This window comes from Lampetra fluviatilis, chromosome 34, assembly GCF_964198595.1.
Source record: "Lampetra fluviatilis chromosome 34, kcLamFluv1.1, whole genome shotgun sequence".
Classification (NCBI taxonomy): Eukaryota; Metazoa; Chordata; class Hyperoartia; order Petromyzontiformes; family Petromyzontidae; genus Lampetra; species Lampetra fluviatilis.
In genome coordinates this window covers 12,221,370-12,241,477 of record NC_136308.1, presented here as the reverse complement: position 1 = coordinate 12,241,477, position 20,108 = coordinate 12,221,370, and the positions used below count along the sequence as shown (strand labels likewise).

General features: G+C 50.7%; 1 protein-coding gene across 1 annotated transcript in view; it reads right to left on the bottom strand.

Moving 5' to 3' along the window:
• The window catches only part of LOC144944416 (chloride anion exchanger-like), a 95,382-nt gene that overhangs the window by 43,110 nt on the left and 32,164 nt on the right, over positions 1 to 20,108 (bottom strand). Inside the window, 2 exon segments of the mRNA XM_078872556.1 lie at positions 12,771 to 12,853; positions 13,387 to 13,539. Of these exon segments, the coding sequence (XP_078728682.1) occupies positions 12,771 to 12,853; positions 13,387 to 13,539 (236 nt within the window).

Below are 20,108 nucleotides of genomic sequence, written 5' to 3'. Positions count from 1 at the left end.
GGTGAGTGTGTGAATGTGTCACTGTGCAGGTGAGTGTGTGAATGTGTCACTGCAGATGAGTGTGTGAATGTGTTACTGTGCAGGTGAGTGTGTGAATGTGTCACACTGCAGGTGAGTGTGTGAATGTGTCACTGTGCAGGTGAGTGTGTGAATGTGTCACTCTGCAGCTGAGTGTGTGAATGTCACTGTGCAGGTGAGTGTAGTAATGCGTCACTGTGCAGCTGAGTGTGTGAATGTGTCAATGTGCAGGTGAGTGTAGTAACGTGTTACTGTGCAGGTGAGTGTGTGAATGTGTCACTGTGCAGGTGAGTGTGTGAACGTGTCACACTGCAGGTGAGTGTGTGAATGTGTCACTGTGCAGGTGAGTGTGTGAACGTGTCACACTGCAGGTGAGTGTGTAAATGTGTCACTGTGCAGGTGAGTGTGTGAATGTGTCACTGTGCAGGTGAGTGTAGTAACGTGTCACTGTGCAGGTGAGTGTGTGAATGTGTCACTGTGTAGGTGAGTGTGTGAATGTGTCACTGCAGGTGAGTGTGTGAATGTGTCACCGTGCAGGTGAGTGTGTGAATGTGTCACTGTGCAGGTGAGTGTAGTAATGTGTCACACTGCAGGTGAGTGTGTGAATGTGTCACTGTGCAGGTGAGTGTGTGAACGTGTCACACTGCAGGTGAGTGTGTGAATGTGTCACTGTGCAGGTGAGTGTGTGAATGTGTCACTGTGCAGGTGAGTGTAGTAACGTGTCGCTGTGCAGGTGAGTGTGTGAATGTGTCACTGTGTAGGTGAGTGTGTGAATGTGTCACTGTAGGTGAGTGTGTGAATGTGTCACCGTGCAGGTGAGTGTGTGAATGTGTCACTGTGCAGGTGAGTGTAGTAATGTGTCACTTTGCAGGTGAGTGTGTGAATGTGTCACACTGCAGGTGAGTGTAGTAACGTGTCGCTGTGCAGGTGAGTATATGAACGTGTCACTGCAGGTGAGTGTGTGAATGTGTCACCGTGCAGGTGATTGTGTGAATGTGTCGCGGTGCAGGTGAGTGTGTGAATGTGTCACCGTGCAGGTGATTGTGTGAATGTGTCGCGGTGCAGGTGAGTGTGTGAATGTGTCACTGCAGGTGAGTGTGTGAATGTGTCACTGTGCAGGTGAGTGTATGAATGTGTCACTGTGCAGGTGAGTGTGTGAATGTGTCACACTGCAGGTGAGTGTGTGAATGTTCACACTGCAGGTGAGTGTGTGATTCTGTCACTGTGCAGGTGAGTGTAGTAATGTGTCACTGTGCAGGTGAGTGTAGTAATGTGTCACTGTGCAGGTGAGTGTGTGAATGTGTCACTGTGCAGGTGAGTGTGTGAATGTGTCAATGCAGGTGAGTTTGTGAATGTGTCACTGTGCAGGTGAGTGTGTGAACGTGTCACCGTGCAGGTGAGTGTGTTAATGTGTCACTGCAGGTGAGTGTGTGAATGTTTCACTGTGCAGGTGAGTGTAGTAATGTGTCATACTGCAGGTGTGTGTGAATGTGTCACACTGCAGGTGAGTGTGTGAATGTGTCACTGCAGGTGAGTGTGTGAATGTGTCACTGTGCAGGTGAGTGTGTGAATGTATCACACTGCAGGTGTGTGTGAATGTGTCACACTGCAGGTGAGTGTGTGAATGTGTCACTGTGCAGGTGATTGTGTGAATGTGTCACTGTGCAGGTGAGTGTCTGAATGTGTCAATGCAGGTGAGTGCGTGAATGTGTCACTGTGTAGGTGAGTGTGTGAATGTGTCACTGTGCAGGTGAGTGTGTGAACGTGTCACACTGCAGGTGAATGTGTGAATGTGTCACCGTGCAGGTGAGTGTGTGAATGCGTCACTATGCAGGTGAATGTGTGAATGTGTGAATGTGTCACTGTGCAGGTGAGTTTGTGAATGTGTCACTGTGCAGGTGAGTGTAGTAATGTGTCACTGTGCAGGTGAGTGTAGTAATGTGTCACACTGCAGGTGAGTGTGTGAATGTGTCATACTGCAGGTGTGTGTGTGAATGTGTCACTGTGCAGGTGAGTGTAGTAATGTGTCACTGTGCAGGTGAGTGTGTGAATGTGTCACTGTGCAGGTGAGTGTGTGAATGTGTCAATGCAGGTGAGTGTGTGAATGTGTCACTGTGCAGGTGAGTGTGTGAATGTGTCACTGTGCAGGTGAGTGTGTGAATGTGTCACTGCAGGTGAGTGTGTGAATGTGTCACTTCAGGTGAGTGTAGTAACGTGTCACTGTGCAGGTGAGTGTAGTAATGTGTCACACTGCAGGTGAGTGTGTGAATGTGTCATACTGCAGGTGTGTGTGAATGTGTCATACTGCAGGTGTGTGTGTGTGTGAATGTGTCACTGTGCAGGTGAGTGTAGTAATGTGTCACTGTGCAGGTGAGTGAGTGAATGTGTCACTGCAGGTGAGTGTAGTAACGTGTCACTGTGCAGGTGAGTGTAGTAATGTGTCACACTGCAGGTGAGTGTGTGAATGTGTCATACTGCAGGTGTGTGTGTGAATGTGTCACTGTGCAGGTGAGTGTAGTAACGTGTCGCTGTGCAGGTGAGTGTGTGAATGTGTCACTGTGCAGGTGAGTATAGGAATGTGTCACTGTGCAGGTGAGTGTGTGAATGTGTCACACTGCAGGTGAGTGTAGTAACGTGTCGCTGTGCAGGTGAGTATATGAACGTGTCACTGCAGGTGAGTGTGTGAATGTGTCACCGTGCAGGTGATTGTGTGAATGTGTCGCGGTGCAGGTGAGTGTGTGAATGTGTCACTGCAGGTGAGTGTGTGAATGTGTCACTGTGCAGGTGAGTGTATGAATGTGTCACTGTGCAGGTGAGTGTGTGAATGTGTCACTGTGCAGGTGAGTATAGGAATGTGTCACTGTGCAGGTGAGTGTGTGAATGTGTCACACTGCAGGTGAGTGTAGTAACGTGTCGCTGTGCAGGTGAGTATATGAACGTGTCACTGCAGGTGAGTGTGTGAATGTGTCACCGTGCAGGTGATTGTGTGAATGTGTCGCGGTGCAGGTGAGTGTGTGAATGTGTCACTGCAGGTGAGTGTGTGAATGTGTCACTGTGCAGGTGAGTGTATGAATGTGTCACTGTGCAGGTGAGTGTGTGAATGTGTCACACTGCAGGTGAGTGTGTGAATGTTCACACTGCAGGTGAGTGTGTGATTGTGTCACTGTGCAGGTGAGTGTAGTAATGTGTCACTGTGCAGGTGAGTGTGTGAATGTGTCACTGTGCAGGTGAGTGTGTGAATGTGTCACTGTGCAGGTGAGTTTGTGAATGTGTCACTGTGCAGGTGAGTGTATGAACGTGTCACCGTGCAGGTGAGTGTGTTAATGTGTCACTGCAGGTGAGTGTGTGAATGTTTCACTGTGCAGGTGAGTGTAGTAATGTGTCATACTGCAGGTGTGTGTGAATGTGTCACACTGCAGGTGAGTGTGTGAATGTGTCACTGCAGGTGAGTGTGTGAATGTGTCACTGTGCAGGTGAGTGTGTGAATGTATCACACTGCAGGTGTGTGTGAATGTGTCACACTGCAGGTGAGTGTGTGAATGTGTCACTGTGCAGGTGAGTGTGTGAATGGGTCACTGTGCAGGTGAGTGTCTGAATGTGTCAATGCAGGTGAGTGCGTGAATGTGTCACTGTGTAGGTGAGTGTGTGAATGTGTCACTGTGCAGGTGAGTGTGTGAACGTGTCACACTGCAGGTGAATGTGTGAATGTGTCACCGTGCAGGTGAGTGTGTGAATGTGTCACTATGCAGGTGAATGTGTGAATGTGTCACTGTGCAGGTGAGTGTGTGAATGTGTCACTGTGCAGGTGAGTTTGTGAATGTGTCACTGTGCAGGTGAGTGTAGTAATGTGTCACTGTGCAGGTGAGTGTAGTAATGTGTCACACTGCAGGTGAGTGTGTGAATGTGTCATACTGCAGGTGTGTGTGTGAATGTGTCACTGTGCAGGTGAGTGTAGTAATGTGTCACTGTGCAGGTGAGTGTGTGAATGTGTCACTGTGCAGGTGAGTGTGTGAATGTGTCAATGCAGGTGAGTGTGTGAATGTGTCACTGTGCAGGTGAGTGTGTGAATGTGTCACTGCAGGTGAGTGTGTGAATGTGTCACTTCACGTGAGTGTAGTAACGTGTCACTGTGCAGGTGAGTGTAGTAATGTGTCACACTGCAGGTGAGTGTGTGAATGTGTCATACTGCAGGTGTGTGTGAATGTGTCATACTGCAGGTGTGTGTGTGTGTGAATGTGTCACTGTGCAGGTGAGTGTAGTAATGTGTCACTGTGCAGGTGAGTGTGTGAATGTGTCACTGCAGGTGAGTGTAGTAACGTGTCACTGTGCAGGTGAGTGTAGTAATGTGTCACACTGCAGGTGAGTGTGTGAATGTGTCATACTGCAGGTGTGTGTGTGAATGTGTCACTGTGCAGGTGAGTGTAGTAACGTGTCGCTGTGCAGGTGAGTGTGTGAATGTGTCACTGTGCAGGTGAGTGTAGTAATGTGTCACTGTGCAGGTGAGTGTGTGAATGTGTCACTGCAGGTGAGTGTAGTAACGTGTCACTGTGCAGGTGAGTGTAGTAATGTGTCATACTGCAGGTGTGTGTGTGAATGTGTCATACTGCAGGTGTGTGTGTGAATGTGTCACTGTGCAGGTGAGTGTAGTAATGTGTCACTGTGCAGGTGAGTGTGTGAATGTGTCACTGTGCAGGTGCTTGTGTGAATGTGTCAATGCCGATGAGTGTGTGAATGTGTCACTGTGCAGGTGAGTGTGTGAATGTGTCACTGTGCAGGTGAGTATAGGAATGTGTCACTGTGCAGGTGAGTGTGTGAATGTGTCACTGCAGGTGAGTGTTAAAATTTGTCACCGTGCAGTTGAGTTTGTGAATGTGTCACTGTGCAAGTGAGTGTAGTAACGTGTCGCTGTGCAGGTGAGTGTGCGAATGTGTCACTGCAGGTGAGTGTGTGAATGTGTCACAATGCAGGTGAGTGTGTGAATGTGTCACTTTAGGTGAGTGTAGTAACGTGTCACTGTGCAGGTGAGTGTAGTAATGTGTCACACTGCAGGTGAGTGTGTGAATGAGTCATACTGCAGGTGTGTGTGAATGTGTCATACTGCAGGTGTGTGTGTGTGTGAATGTGTCACTGTGCAGGTGAGTGTAGTAATGTGTCACTGTGCAGGTGAGTATAGGAATGTGTCACTGTGCAGGTGAGTGTGTGAATGTGTCACTGTGCAGGTGAGTGTGTGAATGTGTCACTGTGCAGGTGAGTGTGTGAATGTGTCATACTGCAGGTGTGTGTGAATGTGTCATACTGCAGGTGTGTGTGTGTGTGTGAATGTGTCACTGTGCAGGTGAGTGTAGTAATGTGTCATCGTGCAGGTGAGTGTGTGAATGTGTCACTGCAGGTGAGTGTAGTAACGTGTCACTGTGCAGGTGAGTGTAGTAATGTGTCACACTGCAGGTGAGTGTGTGAATGTGTCATACTGCAGGTGTGTGTGTGAATGTGTCACTGTGCAGGTGAGTGTAGTAATGTGTCACTGTGCAGGTGAGTGTGTGAATGTGTCACTGTGCAGGTGCTTGTGTGAATGTGTCAATGCCGGTGAGTGTGTGAATGTGTCACTGTGCAGGTGAGTGTGTGAATGTGTCACTGTGCAGGTGAGTATAGGAATGTGTCACTGTGCAGGTGAGTGTGTGAATGTGTCACTGCAGGTGAGTGTTAAAATTTGTCACCGTGCAGTTGAGTTTGTGAATGTGTCACTGTGCAAGTGAGTGTAGTAACGTGTCGCTGTGCAGGTGAGTGTGCGAATGTGTCACCGCAGGTGAGTGTGTGAATGTGTCACTATGCAGGTGAGTGTGTGAATGTGTCACTTTAGGTGAGTGTAGTAACGTGTCACTGTGCAGGTGAGTGTAGTAATGTGTCACACTGCAGGTGAGTGTGTGAATGAGTCATACTGCAGGTGTGTGTGAATGTGTCATACTGCAGGTGTGTGTGTGTGTGAATGTGTCACTGTGCAGGTGAGTGTAGTAATGTGTCACTGTGCAGGTGAGTATAGGAATGTGTCACTGTGCAGGTGAGTGTGTGAATGTGTCACTGTGCAGGTGAGTGTGTGAATGTGTCACTGCAGGTGAGTGTAGTAACGTGTCACTGTGCAGGTGAGTGTAGTAATGTGTCACACTGCAGGTGAGTGTGTGAATGTGTCATACTGCAGGTGTGTGTGTGAATGTGTCACTGTGCAGGTGAGTGTAGTAACGTGTCGCTATGCAGGTGAGTGTGTGAATGTGTCACTGTGCAGGTGAGTATAGGAATGTGTCACTGTGCAGGTGAGTGTGTGAATGTGTCACTGTGCAGGTGAGTGTGTGAATGTGTCACTGCAGGTGAGTGTGTGAATGTGTCACTGTGCAGTTGAGTTTGTGAATGTGTCACTTCAGGTGAGTGTAGTAACGTGTCACTGTGCAGGTGAGTGTAGTAATGTGTCACACTGCAGGTGAGTGTGTGAATGTGTCATACTGCAGGTGTGTGTGAATGTGTCATACTGCAGGTGTGTGTGTGTGAATGTGTCACTGTGCAGGTGGTGTAGTAATGTGTCACTGTGCAGGTGAGTGTGTGAATGTGTCACTGCAGGTGAGTGTAGTAACGTGTCACTGTGCAGGTGAATGTAGTAATGTGTCACACTGCAGGTGAGTGTGTGAATGTGTCATACTGCAGGTGTGTGTGTGAATGTGTCACTGTGCAGGTGAGTGTAGTAACGTGTCGCTGTGCAGGTGAGTGTGTGAATGTGTCACTGTCTAGGTGAGTGTGTGAATGTGTCACTGTGCAGGTGAGTGTGTGAACGTGTCACACTGCAGGTGAATGTGTGAATGTGTCACCGTGCAGGTGAGTGTGTGAATGTGTCACTATGCAGGTGAATGTGTGAATCTGTCACTGTGCAGGTGAGTGTGTGAATGTGCCACTGTGCAGGTGAGTTTGTGAATGTGTCACTGTGCAGGTGAGTGTAGTAATGTGTCACTGTGCAGGTGAGTGTAGTAATGTGTCACACTGCAGGTGAGTGTGTGAATGTGTCATACTGCAGGTGTGTGTGTGAATGTGTCACTGTGCAGGTGAGTGTAGTAATGTGTCACTGTGCAGGTGAGTGTGTGAATGTGTCACTGTGCAGGTGAGTGTGTGAATGTGTCAATGCAGGTGAGTGTGTGAATGTGTCACTGTGCAGGTGAGTGTGTGAATGTGTCACTGTGCAGGTGAGTATAGGAATGTGTCACTGTGCAGGTGAGTGTGTGAATGTGTCACTGTGCAGGTGAGTGTGTGAATGTGTCACTGCAGGTGAGTGTGTGAATGTGTCACTGTGCAGTTGAGTTTGTGAATGTGTCACTTCAGGTGAGTGTAGTAACGTGTCACTGTGCAGGTGAGTGTAGTAATGTGTCACACTGCAGGTGAGTGTGTGAATGTGTCATACTGCAGGTGTGTGTGAATGTGTCATACTGCAGGTGTGTGTGTGTGTGAATGTGTCACTGTGCAGGTGAGTGTAGTAATGTGTCACTGTGCAGGTGAGTGTGTGAATGTGTCACTGCAGGTGAGTGTAGTAACGTGTCACTGTGCAGGTGAATGTAGTAATGTGTCACACTGCAGGTGAGTGTGTGAATGTGTCATACTGCAGGTGTGTGTGTGAATGTGTCACTGTGCAGGTGAGTGTAGTAACGTGTCGCTGTGCAGGTGAGTGTGTGAATGTGTCACTGTGCAGGTGAGTATAGGAATGTGTCACTGTGCAGGTGAGTGTGTGAATGTGTCACTGTGCAGGTGAGTGTGTGAATGTGTCATACTGCAGGTGTGTGTGAATGTGTCATACTGCAGGTGTGTGTGTGTGTGTGAATGTGTCACTGTGCAGGTGAGTGTGTGAATGTGTCACTGCAGGTGAGTGTGTGAATGTGTCACTGTGCAGTTGAGTTTGTGAATGTGTCACTTCAGGTGAGTGTAGTAACGTGTCACTGTGCAGGTGAGTGTAGTAATGTGTCACACTGCAGGTGAGTGTGTGAATGTGTCATACTGCAGGTGTGTGTGAATGTGTCATACTGCAGGTGTGTGTGTGAATGTGTCACTGTGCAGGTGAGTGTAGTAATGTGTCACTGTGCAGGTGAGTGTGTGAATGTGTCACTGCAGGTGAGTGTAGTAACGTGTCACTGTGCAGGTGAATGTAGTAATGTGTCACACTGCAGGTGAGTGTGTGAATGTGTCATACTGCAGGTGTGTGTGTGAATGTGTCACTGTGCAGGTGAGTGTGTGAATGTGTCACTGTGCAGGTGAGTGTAGTAACGTGTCGCTGTGCAGGTGAGTGTGTGAATGTGTCACTGTGCAGGTGAGTATAGGAATGTGTCACTGTGCAGGTGAGTGTGTGAATGTGTCACTGTGCAGGTGAGTGTGTGAATGTGTCATACTGCAGGTGTGTGTGTGTGTGTGAATGTGTCACTGTGCAGGTGAGTGTAGTAACGTGTCACTGTGCAGGTGAGTGTAGTAATGTGTCACACTGCAGGTGAGTGTGTGAATGTGTCATACTGCAGGTGTGTGTGTGAATGTGTCACTGTGCAGGTGAGTTTAGTAACGTGTCGCTGTGCAGGTGAGTGTGTGAATGTGTCACACTGCAGGTGAGTGTGTGAATGTGTCACACTGCAGGTGAGTGTGTGAATGTGTCACTGCAGGTGAGTGTGTGAATGTATCACACTGCAGGTGTGTGTGAATGTGTCACACTGCAGGTGAGTGTGTGAATGTGTCACTGTGCAGGTGAGTGTGTGAATGTGTCACTGTGCAGGTGAGTGTAGTAATGTGTCATACTGCAGGTGTGTGTGAATGTGTCACAATGCAGGTGAGTGTGTGAATGTGTCACTGCAGGTGAGTGTGTGAATGTATCACACTGCAGGTGTGTGTGAATGTGTCACACTGCAGGTGAGTGTGTGAATGTGTCACTGTGCAGGTGAGTGTGTGAATGTGTCACTGTGCAGGTGAGTGTCTGAATGTGTCAATGCAGGTGAGTGTGTGAATGTGTCACTGTGTAGGTGAATGTGTGAATGTGTCACCGTGCAGGTGAGTGTGTGAATGTGTCACTATGCAGGTGAATGTGTGAATGTGTCACTGTGCAGGTGAGTGTGTGAATGTGTCACTGCAGGTGAGTGTGTGAATGTGTCACTGTGTAGGTGTGTGTGTGAATGTGTCACTGCGGGTGAGTGTAGTAACGTGTCACTGTGCAGGTGAGTGTGTGAATGTGTCATACTGCAGGTGTGTGTGTGAATGTGTCACTGTGCAGGTGAGTGTAGTAATGTGTCACTGTGCAGGTGAGTGTGTGAATGTGTCACTGTGCAGGTGAGTGTGTGAATGTGTCAATGCAGGTAAGTGTGTGAATGTGTCACTGTGCAGGTGAGTGTGTGAATGTGTCACTGTGCAGGTGAGTATAGGAATGTGTCACTGTGCAGGTGAGTGTGTGAATGTGTCACTGTGCAGGTGAGTGTGTGAATGTGTCACTGTGCAGGTGAGTGTGTGAATGTGTCACTGTGCAGGTGAGTGTCTGAATGTGTCAATGCAGGTGAGTGTGTGAATGTGTCACTGTGTAGGTGAGTGTGTGAATGTGTCACTGTGCAGGTGAGTGTGTGAACGTGTCACACTGCAGGTGAATGTGTGAATGTGTCACCGTGCAGGTGAGTGTGTGAATGTGTCACTATGCAGGTGAATGTGTGAATGTGTCACTGTGCAGGTGAGTGTGTGAATGTGTCACTGCAGGTGAGTGTGTGAATGTGTCACTGTGTAGGTGAGTGTGTGAATGTGTCACTGCGGGTGAGTGTAGTAACGTGTCACTGTGCAGGTGAGTGTGTGAATGTGTCACTGTGCAGGTGAGTGTGTGAATGTGTCACTGTGCAGGTGAGTGTGTGAATGTGTCACTGTGCAGGTGAGTATAGGAATGTGTCACTGTGCAGGTGAGTGTGTGAATGTGTCACTGTGCAGGTGAGTGTGTGAATGTGTCACTGCAGGTGAGTGTGTGAATGTGTCACTGTGCAGTTGAGTTTGTGAATGTGTCACTGTGTAGGTGAGTGTAGTAACGTGTCGCTGTGCAGGTGAGTGTGTGAATGTGCCACTTCAGGTGAGTGTAGTAACGTGTCACTGTGCAGGTGAGTGTAGTAATGTGTCACACTGCAGGTGAGTGTGTGAATGTGTCATACTGCAGGTGTGTGTGAATGTGTCATACTGCAGGTGTGTGTGTGTGTGAATGTGTCACTGTGCAGGTGAGTGTGTGAATGTGTCACTGTGCAGGTGAGTGTGTGAATGTGTCACTGTGCAGGTGAGTGTGTGAATGTGTCACTGTGCAGGTGAGTGTGTGAATGTGTCACTGTGCAGGTGAGTGTAGTACTATGTCACTGTGTAGGTGAGTGTAGTACTATGTCACTGTGCAGGTGAGTGTGTTAATGTGTCACTGCAGGTGAGTGTTAAAATTTGTCACCGTGCAGTTGAGTTTGTGAATGTGTCACTGTGCAAGTGAGTGTAGTAACGTGTCGCTGTGCAGGTGAGTGTGCGAATGTGTCACTGCAGATGAGTGTGTGAATGTGTCACTATGCAGGTGAGTGTGTGAATGTGTCACTTTAGGTGAGTGTAGTAACGTGTCACTGTGCAGGTGAGTGTAGTAATGTGTCACACTGCAGGTGAGTGTGTGAATGTGTCATACTGCAGGTGTGTGTGAATGTGTCATACTGCAGGTGTGTGTGTGTGTGAATGTGTCACTGTGCAGGTGAGTGTAGTAATGTGTCACTGTGCAGGTGAGTGTGTGAATGTGGCACTGTGTAGGTGAGTGTGTGAATGTGTCACTGTGCAGGTGATTGTGTGAATGTGTCACTGTGCAGGTGAGTGTGTGAATGTGTCACTGTGCAAGTGAGTGTATGAATGTGTCACTGTGCAAGTGAGTGTCTGAATGTGTCATTGCTGCTGAGTGTGTGAATGTGTAATTGCTGCTGAGTGTGTGAATTTGTCACTGTGCATGTGAGTGTGTGAATGTGTCGCGGTGCAAGTGAGTGTGTGAATGTGTCACTGTGCAGGTGAGTGTTTGAATGTGTCATTGCAGCTGAGTGTGTGAATGTGTCACACTGCTGGTGAGTGTGTGAACGTGTCGCTGTCCAGGTGAGTGTGTGAACGTGTCGCTGTGCAGGTGAGTGTGTGAATGTGTCACTGTGCAGTTGAGTTTGTGAATGTGTCACTGTGTAGGTGAGTGTAGTAACGTGTCGCTGTGCAGGTGAGTGTGTGAATGTGCCACTTCAGGTGAGTGTAGTAACGTGTCACTGTGCAGGTGAGTGTAGTAATGTGTCACACTGCAGGTGAGTGTGTGAATGTGTCATACTGCAGGTGTGTGTGAATGTGTCATACTGCAGGTGTGTGTGTGTGTGAATGTGTCACTGTGCAGGTGAGTGTGTGAATGTGTCACTGTGCAGGTGAGTGTGTGAATGTGTCACTGTGCAGGTGAGTGTGTGAATGTGTCACTGTGCAGGTGAGTGTGTGAATGTGTCACTGTGCAGGTGAGTGTAGTACTATGTCACTGTGTAGGTGAGTGTAGTACTATGTCACTGTGCAGGTGAGTGTGTTAATGTGTCACTGCAGGTGAGTGTTAAAATTTGTCACCGTGCAGTTGAGTTTGTGAATGTGTCACTGTGCAAGTGAGTGTAGTAACGTGTCGCTGTGCAGGTGAGTGTGCGAATGTGTCACTGCAGATGAGTGTGTGAATGTGTCACTATGCAGGTGAGTGTGTGAATGTGTCACTTTAGGTGAGTGTAGTAACGTGTCACTGTGCAGGTGAGTGTAGTAATGTGTCACACTGCAGGTGAGTGTGTGAATGTGTCATACTGCAGGTGTGTGTGAATGTGTCATACTGCAGGTGTGTGTGTGTGTGAATGTGTCACTGTGCAGGTGAGTGTAGTAATGTGTCACTGTGCAGGTGAGTGTGTGAATGTGGCACTGTGTAGGTGAGTGTGTGAATGTGTCACTGTGCAGGTGATTGTGTGAATGTGTCACTGTGCAGGTGAGTGTGTGAATGTGTCACTGTGCAAGTGAGTGTATGAATGTGTCACTGTGCAAGTGAGTGTCTGAATGTGTCATTGCTGCTGAGTGTGTGAATGTGTAATTGCTGCTGAGTGTGTGAATTTGTCACTGTGCATGTGAGTGTGTGAATGTGTCGCGGTGCAAGTGAGTGTGTGAATGTGTCACTGTGCAGGTGAGTGTTTGAATGTGTCATTGCAGCTGAGTGTGTGAATGTGTCACACTGCTGGTGAGTGTGTGAACGTGTCGCTGTCCAGGTGAGTGTGTGAACGTGTCGCTGTGCAGGTGAGTGTGTGAATGTGTCACGGTGCAGGTGAGTGTGTGAATGTGTTGCTGTGCAGGTGAGTGCTGTGCAGATCTATGCCATGTGAGTGTGAGTATATCTCTGTGCAGGTGTGCGTAGAGTTGCAGTTAACGTGTTGCACTACAAATCCAGTGACCAAAGTTCCATTTCCGCCTGTGACACATATTTGATCTTGTCCCGGGCCTCCCATAGGTTAACTCAGCTATTTATGAGTACTTCAATGAATACCTGGTGCGTTGTATAAAGATCCGCAACTTGGGGGAGACAATGGTGGCCGGGCGTGGCATTGGCCACTCACCCCCGGCCTTAATTGCTACTCGCTAACAGATGTTTCCTCCCAAAAAGTATGTTGAAGGTGATATGCGGGAATGGTTGTCTGTGTGTCACCACAACAGCAGCACGCACGCACCCCTTTGGGATGTCGCGCACCACATCCACCCCAAATCGCCCCTCCAAGTCGGCTCCGTACGACACTGCGGTCGCCACCACGGTCTGAGCACGCACACAGACGCAGTAGGGTCACGGGGAGCTGAGGGTCACCGGTCAGAGAATGCGTTCAGGGGTCAGAGACTGGGGTCAGGGTCCATATAACGGGGTCGGGGCCATATAATATGGTCAGATTAAGGGGTCATAGGATCAGGAACTGTGTACAGGGTCAGGCATCATATACAGGGTCAGAGGTGAGAGACAGGGGTCACGGCCAGAATCAAGGTCAGGGGTCAGGCATGCAGGGGTCAGAGACGAGGCCAGGCGGGCACGAGCAGGGTCAGATAGGGGATTAGGGGTCAGAGACAGGGCAGCAGGGTCCCTGAAAGGGCATGGGTCGAAATGGGGGCAGGCGGTGTGGCACAGGAGGGAGGATGATGATGGTGATGATTTTTCTCCTCGCTATGCATTATGCATGAAGCCATAGGCGGTGTGCACGGTGCGTGCGCTCGGCCCGCGGGGACCTCGTGCGCGCGCGGCGGTGCAGTTAATTGTGATTAATTTGCTCGCGCGATGCAGGCTCGCGCCAGAGTCCTGACCACGAGCAGCTCGACCGGGATGGGCACGGGCAGGCGGCGCGCGAAGCGCTGGTTAATCTCCTTGGCGAGGACGGCGACGACGATGCAGATGATCGAGGTCACGACGTCGGCCACGTTGCTCTGAGGCAGTCGGGAGAACACCTCGATGATAGCCTGGGGAGATGCACAGGTGCATGGGTGGGCGCATGGGCGTACAGATGCATGGAAGCACGGACGAGTGGGATTTGAGACGTGAACCGACGCTACTATGCCATGAATAACCTCACAAAGCCAGCACGTGTCCCGGGTGATCACGTGCGGGGAGACACGTGAGGAAGAGACACGGCTGTGTGGGTGGATATTTTGTTTAATCAAACACTGCACCCTCTCAACTCCCCATTGGTGATGGAGCAGTTGTGGAGGGAATAGAGAGGTTTCCATACAGTGAGGGAAAAAAGTATTTGATCCCCTGCTGGTTTTGTACGTTTGCCCACTGCCAAAGAAATGATCAGTCTATAATTTTAATGGTAGGTTGATTTGAACAGTGAGAGACAGAATAACAACAACAAAATCCAGAAAAACGCAAGTTAAAAATGTTATAAATTGATTTGCATTTTAATGAGGGAAATAAGTATTTGACCCCTCTGCAAAACATGACTTAGTACTTGGTGGCAAAACCCTTTTTGGCAATCACAGAGGTCAAACGTTTCTTGTAGTTGGCCACCAGGTTTGCACACATCTCAGGAGGGATTTTGTCCCACTCCTCTTTGCAGATCTTCTCCAAGTCATTAAGGTTTCGAGGCTGACGTTTGGCAACTCGAACCTTCAGCTCCCTCCACAGATTTTCTATGGGATTAAGGTCTGGAGACTGGCTAGGCCACTCCAGGACCTTATTGAGCTTCTTCTTGAGCCACTTCTTTGTTGCCTTGGCCGTGTGTTTTGGGTCATTGTCATAATGGAATACCCATCCACGACCCATTTTCAATGCCCTGGCTGAGGGAAGGAGGTTCTCACCCAAGATTTGACGGTACATGGCCCCGTCGATCGTCCCTTTGATGCGGTGAAGTTGTCCTGTCCCCTTAGCAGAAAACACCCCCAAAGCATAATATTTCCACCTCCATGTTTGACGGTGGGGATGGTGTTCTTGGGGTCATAGGCAGCATTCTTCCTCCGCCAAACACGGCGAGTTGAGTTGATGCCAAAGAGCTCCATTTTGGTCTCATCTGACCACAACACTTTCACCCAGTTGTCCTCTGAATCATTCAGATGTTAATTGGCAAACCTCAGACGTGCATATATATGTGCTTTCTTGAGCAGGGGGACCTTGCGGGCGCTGCAGGATTTCAGTCCTTCACGGCGTAGTGAGTCACCAAGAAAACAGTTGGTAACAATGGTCCCAGCTGCCTTGAGATCATTGATAAGATCCTCCCGTATAGTTCTGGGCTGATTCCTCACCGTTCTCATGATCATTGCAACTCCACGAGGTGAAATCTTGCATGGAGCCCCAGGCCGAGGGAGATTGACAGTTTTTTTGTGTTTCTTCCATTTGCGAATAATCGCACCAACTGTTGTCACCTTCTCACCAAGCTGCTTGGCGATGGTCTTGTAGCCCATTCCAGCCTTGTGTAGGTCTACAATCTTGTCCCTGACATCCTTGGAGAGCTCTTTGGTCTTGGCCATGGTGGAGAGTTTGGAATCGGATTGATTGAATGCTTCAGTGAACAGGTGTCTTTTATACAGGTAACAAGCTGAGATTAGGAGCACTCCCTTTAAGAGTGTGCTCCTAATCTCAGCTCGTTACCTGTGAAGTATTGGAAAATGACGGCAGGAAACTCCTTGACGGGAACACACTTCTTTTATTAAATCTTGACTCGTAACAATACAACGCGTGGCCTCTCTTCTCACAATGCGCTTCTCTTGACTCTGGATTCTGTGCTGCCGGCTCTCTGTGCCTCGTGTAGACTCCGCGCCTCGGCTACACTCCTCTCTCGCCTCGTGTAGACTCTGCGCCTCTTCTACACTCTCCACTCGCCTCGTGTAGACTTTGCATCTCCCTCTGGCTACACCGTATGCATACTCGGCTCGTGTAGACCTTTCTCTCTCGCTGGCTACACCGTATGCATACTCGGCTCGTGTAGACCTTTCTCTCTCTCGCTGGCTACACACTATACATTACTCAGCTCGTGTAGACCTTTCTTTCTCGCTGGCTACACACTATACATTACTCAGCTCGTGTAGACCTTTCTCTCTCGCTGGCTACACACTATACATTACTCAGCTCGTGTAGACCTTTCTCTCTCGCTGGCTACACACTATACATTACTCAGCTCGTGTAGACCTTTCTCTCTCGCTGGCTACACACTATACATTACTCAGCTCGTGTAGACCTTTCTCTCTCGCTGGCTACACACTATACCTTACTCTCCTCTACTCTCCATTACTCTCCTCTCCTCTCCATTATTCTCCTCTCCGGGCTCTATCTCTGCACCTTCGTCTTCATTCTTAGATGGTTCCACTTCTCCCCCCTGCTCCTCTGTGCATCACCTTATATACCCCTTCTTCCCGGGAGACGGAGCGGATGCGGACCTCAACGTCGGCACCGCTCCTCAGTTACCCAATCCCCACGCGCTATCCCTACGATCCGGTTCCGCTCAGCGCGTGTTTCCACTCCCCGACTAATCACACCGCGCTGCTACCCGATCACTCCCTCTGGGCGCGTCACCGGCACACAGCCAATCAGCAGCACTACCCCCACCCGCGCACTGACGCCTGCTCCTCCCCGTCAGCGCGCGTCACCACACACACACCCGTACATACGCGCTGGCACACGACATATACACCCAGCGCGTATCACCACTACATCACCCCCTCCCACATAGCTCGCAGCCGGCCCGGCTGCTAACAACAACCAACCGCGACGATAAAACGACAACCAACAAAAAAAACCCCGTAACCCCCCGAGTGTGCCCCGTAACATAACACAACAACAACAACAACAAGAATAACTATGTACAGATTGACAATGAACCCGAAAAGTCAACAATAACACGATACGAGCAAATTCGAAACGAACGCGCCCCACGTCCCTGCGACTACACGCAGTGACGAGGCGCTCCAACTGCCCCGACTCCTCACGAGGCAGGTCATGCAAAGTAGCACGACCTGGCGCGAGTCCGTCTGGCTGGTCCATCGTATGGGGCGGGACACTGACGACCGTCCGGCGGTTCCGGCTGCTCCAGACGGCGCGGAACGGGCCTGAAAGGGCCGGCCCCGCCGCGGAGATCCGGCCGCCGGTGATCGGCAGCTGTCAGTTCCGAGACACCTGGGAGCAGATCAGGCGAAAATACGTGTGGATCAGGCAGAGACATTTCCCCCTCGGGGTCGCCGGTCACGTCACACGCCCGGCCATCACGACACAAGGGGAGGCCATACGGAGGCGAGAACGGTTTCAGTCGGGAGGGGTGAACGTACCACCGGCGCTTTCCCCACTTTATCTGAACGCACTGGGGCCGTGCAACGCGCACGACCTCCACGGGTCCCCTCCACGGTCTCAACAATTTAGGCGACGTAGCCAAGGGTGCCTGAGGGCAATGCAGCCAGGCCCTGTCACCTGGTTTCCATTCGTGCATGGACACCTTCCGTGCCCGCAACCGTTCATTAGCAATTTGCCGAGCCCGCGAATTAAGCCGCGCGGCCTCCCTTGCCTCTGTCAGCTTGTGAATATTAAACTTAATATGTTCTGCCAAATTAGAATTAGTTCGTGGAGCGGACAGGCCAAGTTGCGTTTCTATTGGCGGGTCAGCTTCCCGACCGTACATCAAATAGAATGGGGAAAACCCCGTAGCTGCATGGGGGGCCATTCTATACGCGGCAAGGACTCCCGGGACCTGCAGGTCCCAATCTACATGTGCCTCGCACACCTGCTGGCACAGCATGGAAGTCAAGGTTTTGTGGAGTCTCTCCACCATCCCGTCAGTCTGCGGGTGGTACGGGGAGGTACGCACCTTCTTGGTACCCAACAGATCGCACACCTCTTGCAACAATTTACTCGAAAAATTTTTACCTTGGTCGGTCAGCAGGCGTTCGGGAGCCCCCTTGTCCAGGACATAGCCCTGGACGAAGGCATCCGTCACAGCCGCTGCCGACTGGTTAGCGAGAGGCCACGCCATAGGCCATCGGGTAAAGTATTCGACCCCCACTAACAAATATTTATTCCCTCTCGGCGTGACTGGGAAGGGCCCCAAAATATCGAGTGCAACGAGCTCGTTGGTACGCGAGACCTGAATAGATTGCAGCGGTGGATTAGCTGCCACGGCCGGTGGTTTACGCCTGGCGCACTCAACGCACCCCTTCAGAATATGCACCACATCACTTCCCATTCCCGGCCAGTAATAGTCACGCTGAAGCAGGGCAAGCGTCTCGTTAACCCCCAAGTGCAAGAGGCGTTCGTGTGCCGCCAAGACAACCCTCCCCCTCACAGCGGAAGGCACCACGAGTGCGTTCCGCCGGGACAAACTGTCCCATTTCAATAACACGCCCCGCTCAAGTACATAGGAGCCGGTACGCTCCTGGTCCCCCTCGGGACCCCCAACCTTGCGGCGCAATGCTAGCAGCGAGCTGTCCGCCATCTGGAGGCGGCCCCATTCGCTGAGCGACAGCGAGAGCAGCGAGTCCCGACCCTGAGAGGCAGTGGAATCATCTCCGATCGGTGCGCCCGCTGTCGCAGCCAGTGCCCCCATCTCCCCCGCAAGCGTCGGTTTACAGCGCGCCGATCCCGACAAACACGCGCATTCATCACAAGGCAACAACCGCGACAAGCAATCGGCATTCGTGTGTCGCAACCCCTTACGGTACGTAGTCGTAAACTGATAGTCCTGGAGGACTTCCAACCAACGCGACAACTGGCCCGAGGGCTGGGCGACCCTCAATGAATACTGTAGCGCCGCGTGGTCCGTTCGGACTGTAAAGTGACGACCATAAAGATATGGCCTAAACTGCTGCACAAAAAAAACAATGGCAAGCAGCTCGCGACGGGTGACACAGTAGCGCTGCTCCGCCGGAGACAACACCCTACTACCGTAGGCGACAACTCTTTCGACACCCCCAACGACTTGGGATAGCACCCCCCCAATGCCCGTGTTGCTAGCATCCGTGTCCAGCAAAAAGGGACTGGCAAAATCGGGATAACACAAGGGTGGGGCACCCACCAAGGCGTCCCGGAGGGAGCGAAACGCGGCCTCCTCCTCCGGTCCCCATTTGAACTTCACTCCCTTCGCCGTTAGAGCGTGCAAGGGTTTTGCAATAGTGGCGAAGTGCTCAACGAACCGCCGATAATAAGAAGCAAACCCGATGAAACTACGCACGTCAGAAACGGACGTAGGTGTCGGCCACGAACCGACACAATCCGTCTTCGCGGGATCGGTGGAGATCCCCGAAGAATCGACAATGTGACCCAAGTATCTAACGGACCTACGAAGGAGGTGACATTTGGCCGGTTTAAATTTCAACTTAGCCGATCGCATTCGCAAGAACACCCCTCTCAATCGCCGGAGGTGTTCCTCAAACGTTTTACTGAAAACAATGACATCGTCCATATAAATCAAGCATGTATCCCACTGCAAGCCCGACAAAACCAGCTCCATAAGGCGCTGAAACGTCGCTGGAGAGGAGTGAAGTCCCATGGGTAACCGGTTAAACTGGAACAGCCCCCCTGGAGTCCGAAATGCTGTCTTAGGTTTCGACTCTTCGTCGAGCGGCAACTGCCAAAACTCCGATAACAAATCAAGAGTCGAAAAATATCGCGCACCAGACAATGCATCGAGGGACTCATCCATCCTGGGGAGCGGATACGCGTCAGCCACAGAGATCTTATTCAGGCGACGGAAATCAACGCAGAATCGCAGGGACCCGTCCTGCTTCTTAACCAGCACAATAGGCGCTCCCCACGGGCTAGAGGAGGGCGAAATAATATCGGCTTCTAGCATATCGTTAACAGCCGACTGAACATGTTCCTTCTCCACGGGACTCAGTCGGAAGGGATTTAGCCTGACCGGCGCCGCATCGCCCGTTTCAATGTGATGGTGCAACAAATCCGTGCACCCAATGTCATACTTATGTTTACTGAATACATCAGAGAATTCAATGAGCAACTCGCGCAGCGCACCCAACTGCGCCGCCGACAAATCGTCCGAGGCGGCACATAACGAATGGACCCACTCAAGGTCTTCCCTTGGCTCAACGTTCCGCGCGGGGCTCGAGCCCACCTGCGCAACCAACCCATCATCCCCAGGGACCTGCGCCGCGTGAGCCAGCACGGTGCCCTGCGGAATGACAGCTGGTCGCGACCCCGCGTTCAAAACCATCACAAACGGATCCCTGTCAGCCCGCACCAAAGTGTGAGCCACCGATAAATCAAGACCCCCGACAGCCTTGTTAGAAGGACCCAAAAGCATACTCTGTCCCGAAGCCTCCCTCACCCATGGTTTCCGCAACCGGAGGGGAATCAACATCTGTGAACCCGGGGGCACTTGCACTGTCTGCGTCGCCACCGCTTGTATCGTAGCGCACGCCGTCCGAATGTCAGTAGGGCCCGTCAAAAATAAAATCCGGCGACCCGATGGCAGTTCAATGCATCGTTGATCGATAAGAATTTTAATGGGCATTTTAGCCAAAAAGTCAGTGCCCAAAAGACACGGAACTGCCAAAGAAGACGAAACGAAAACGGGTCCCGACAATTTGATATC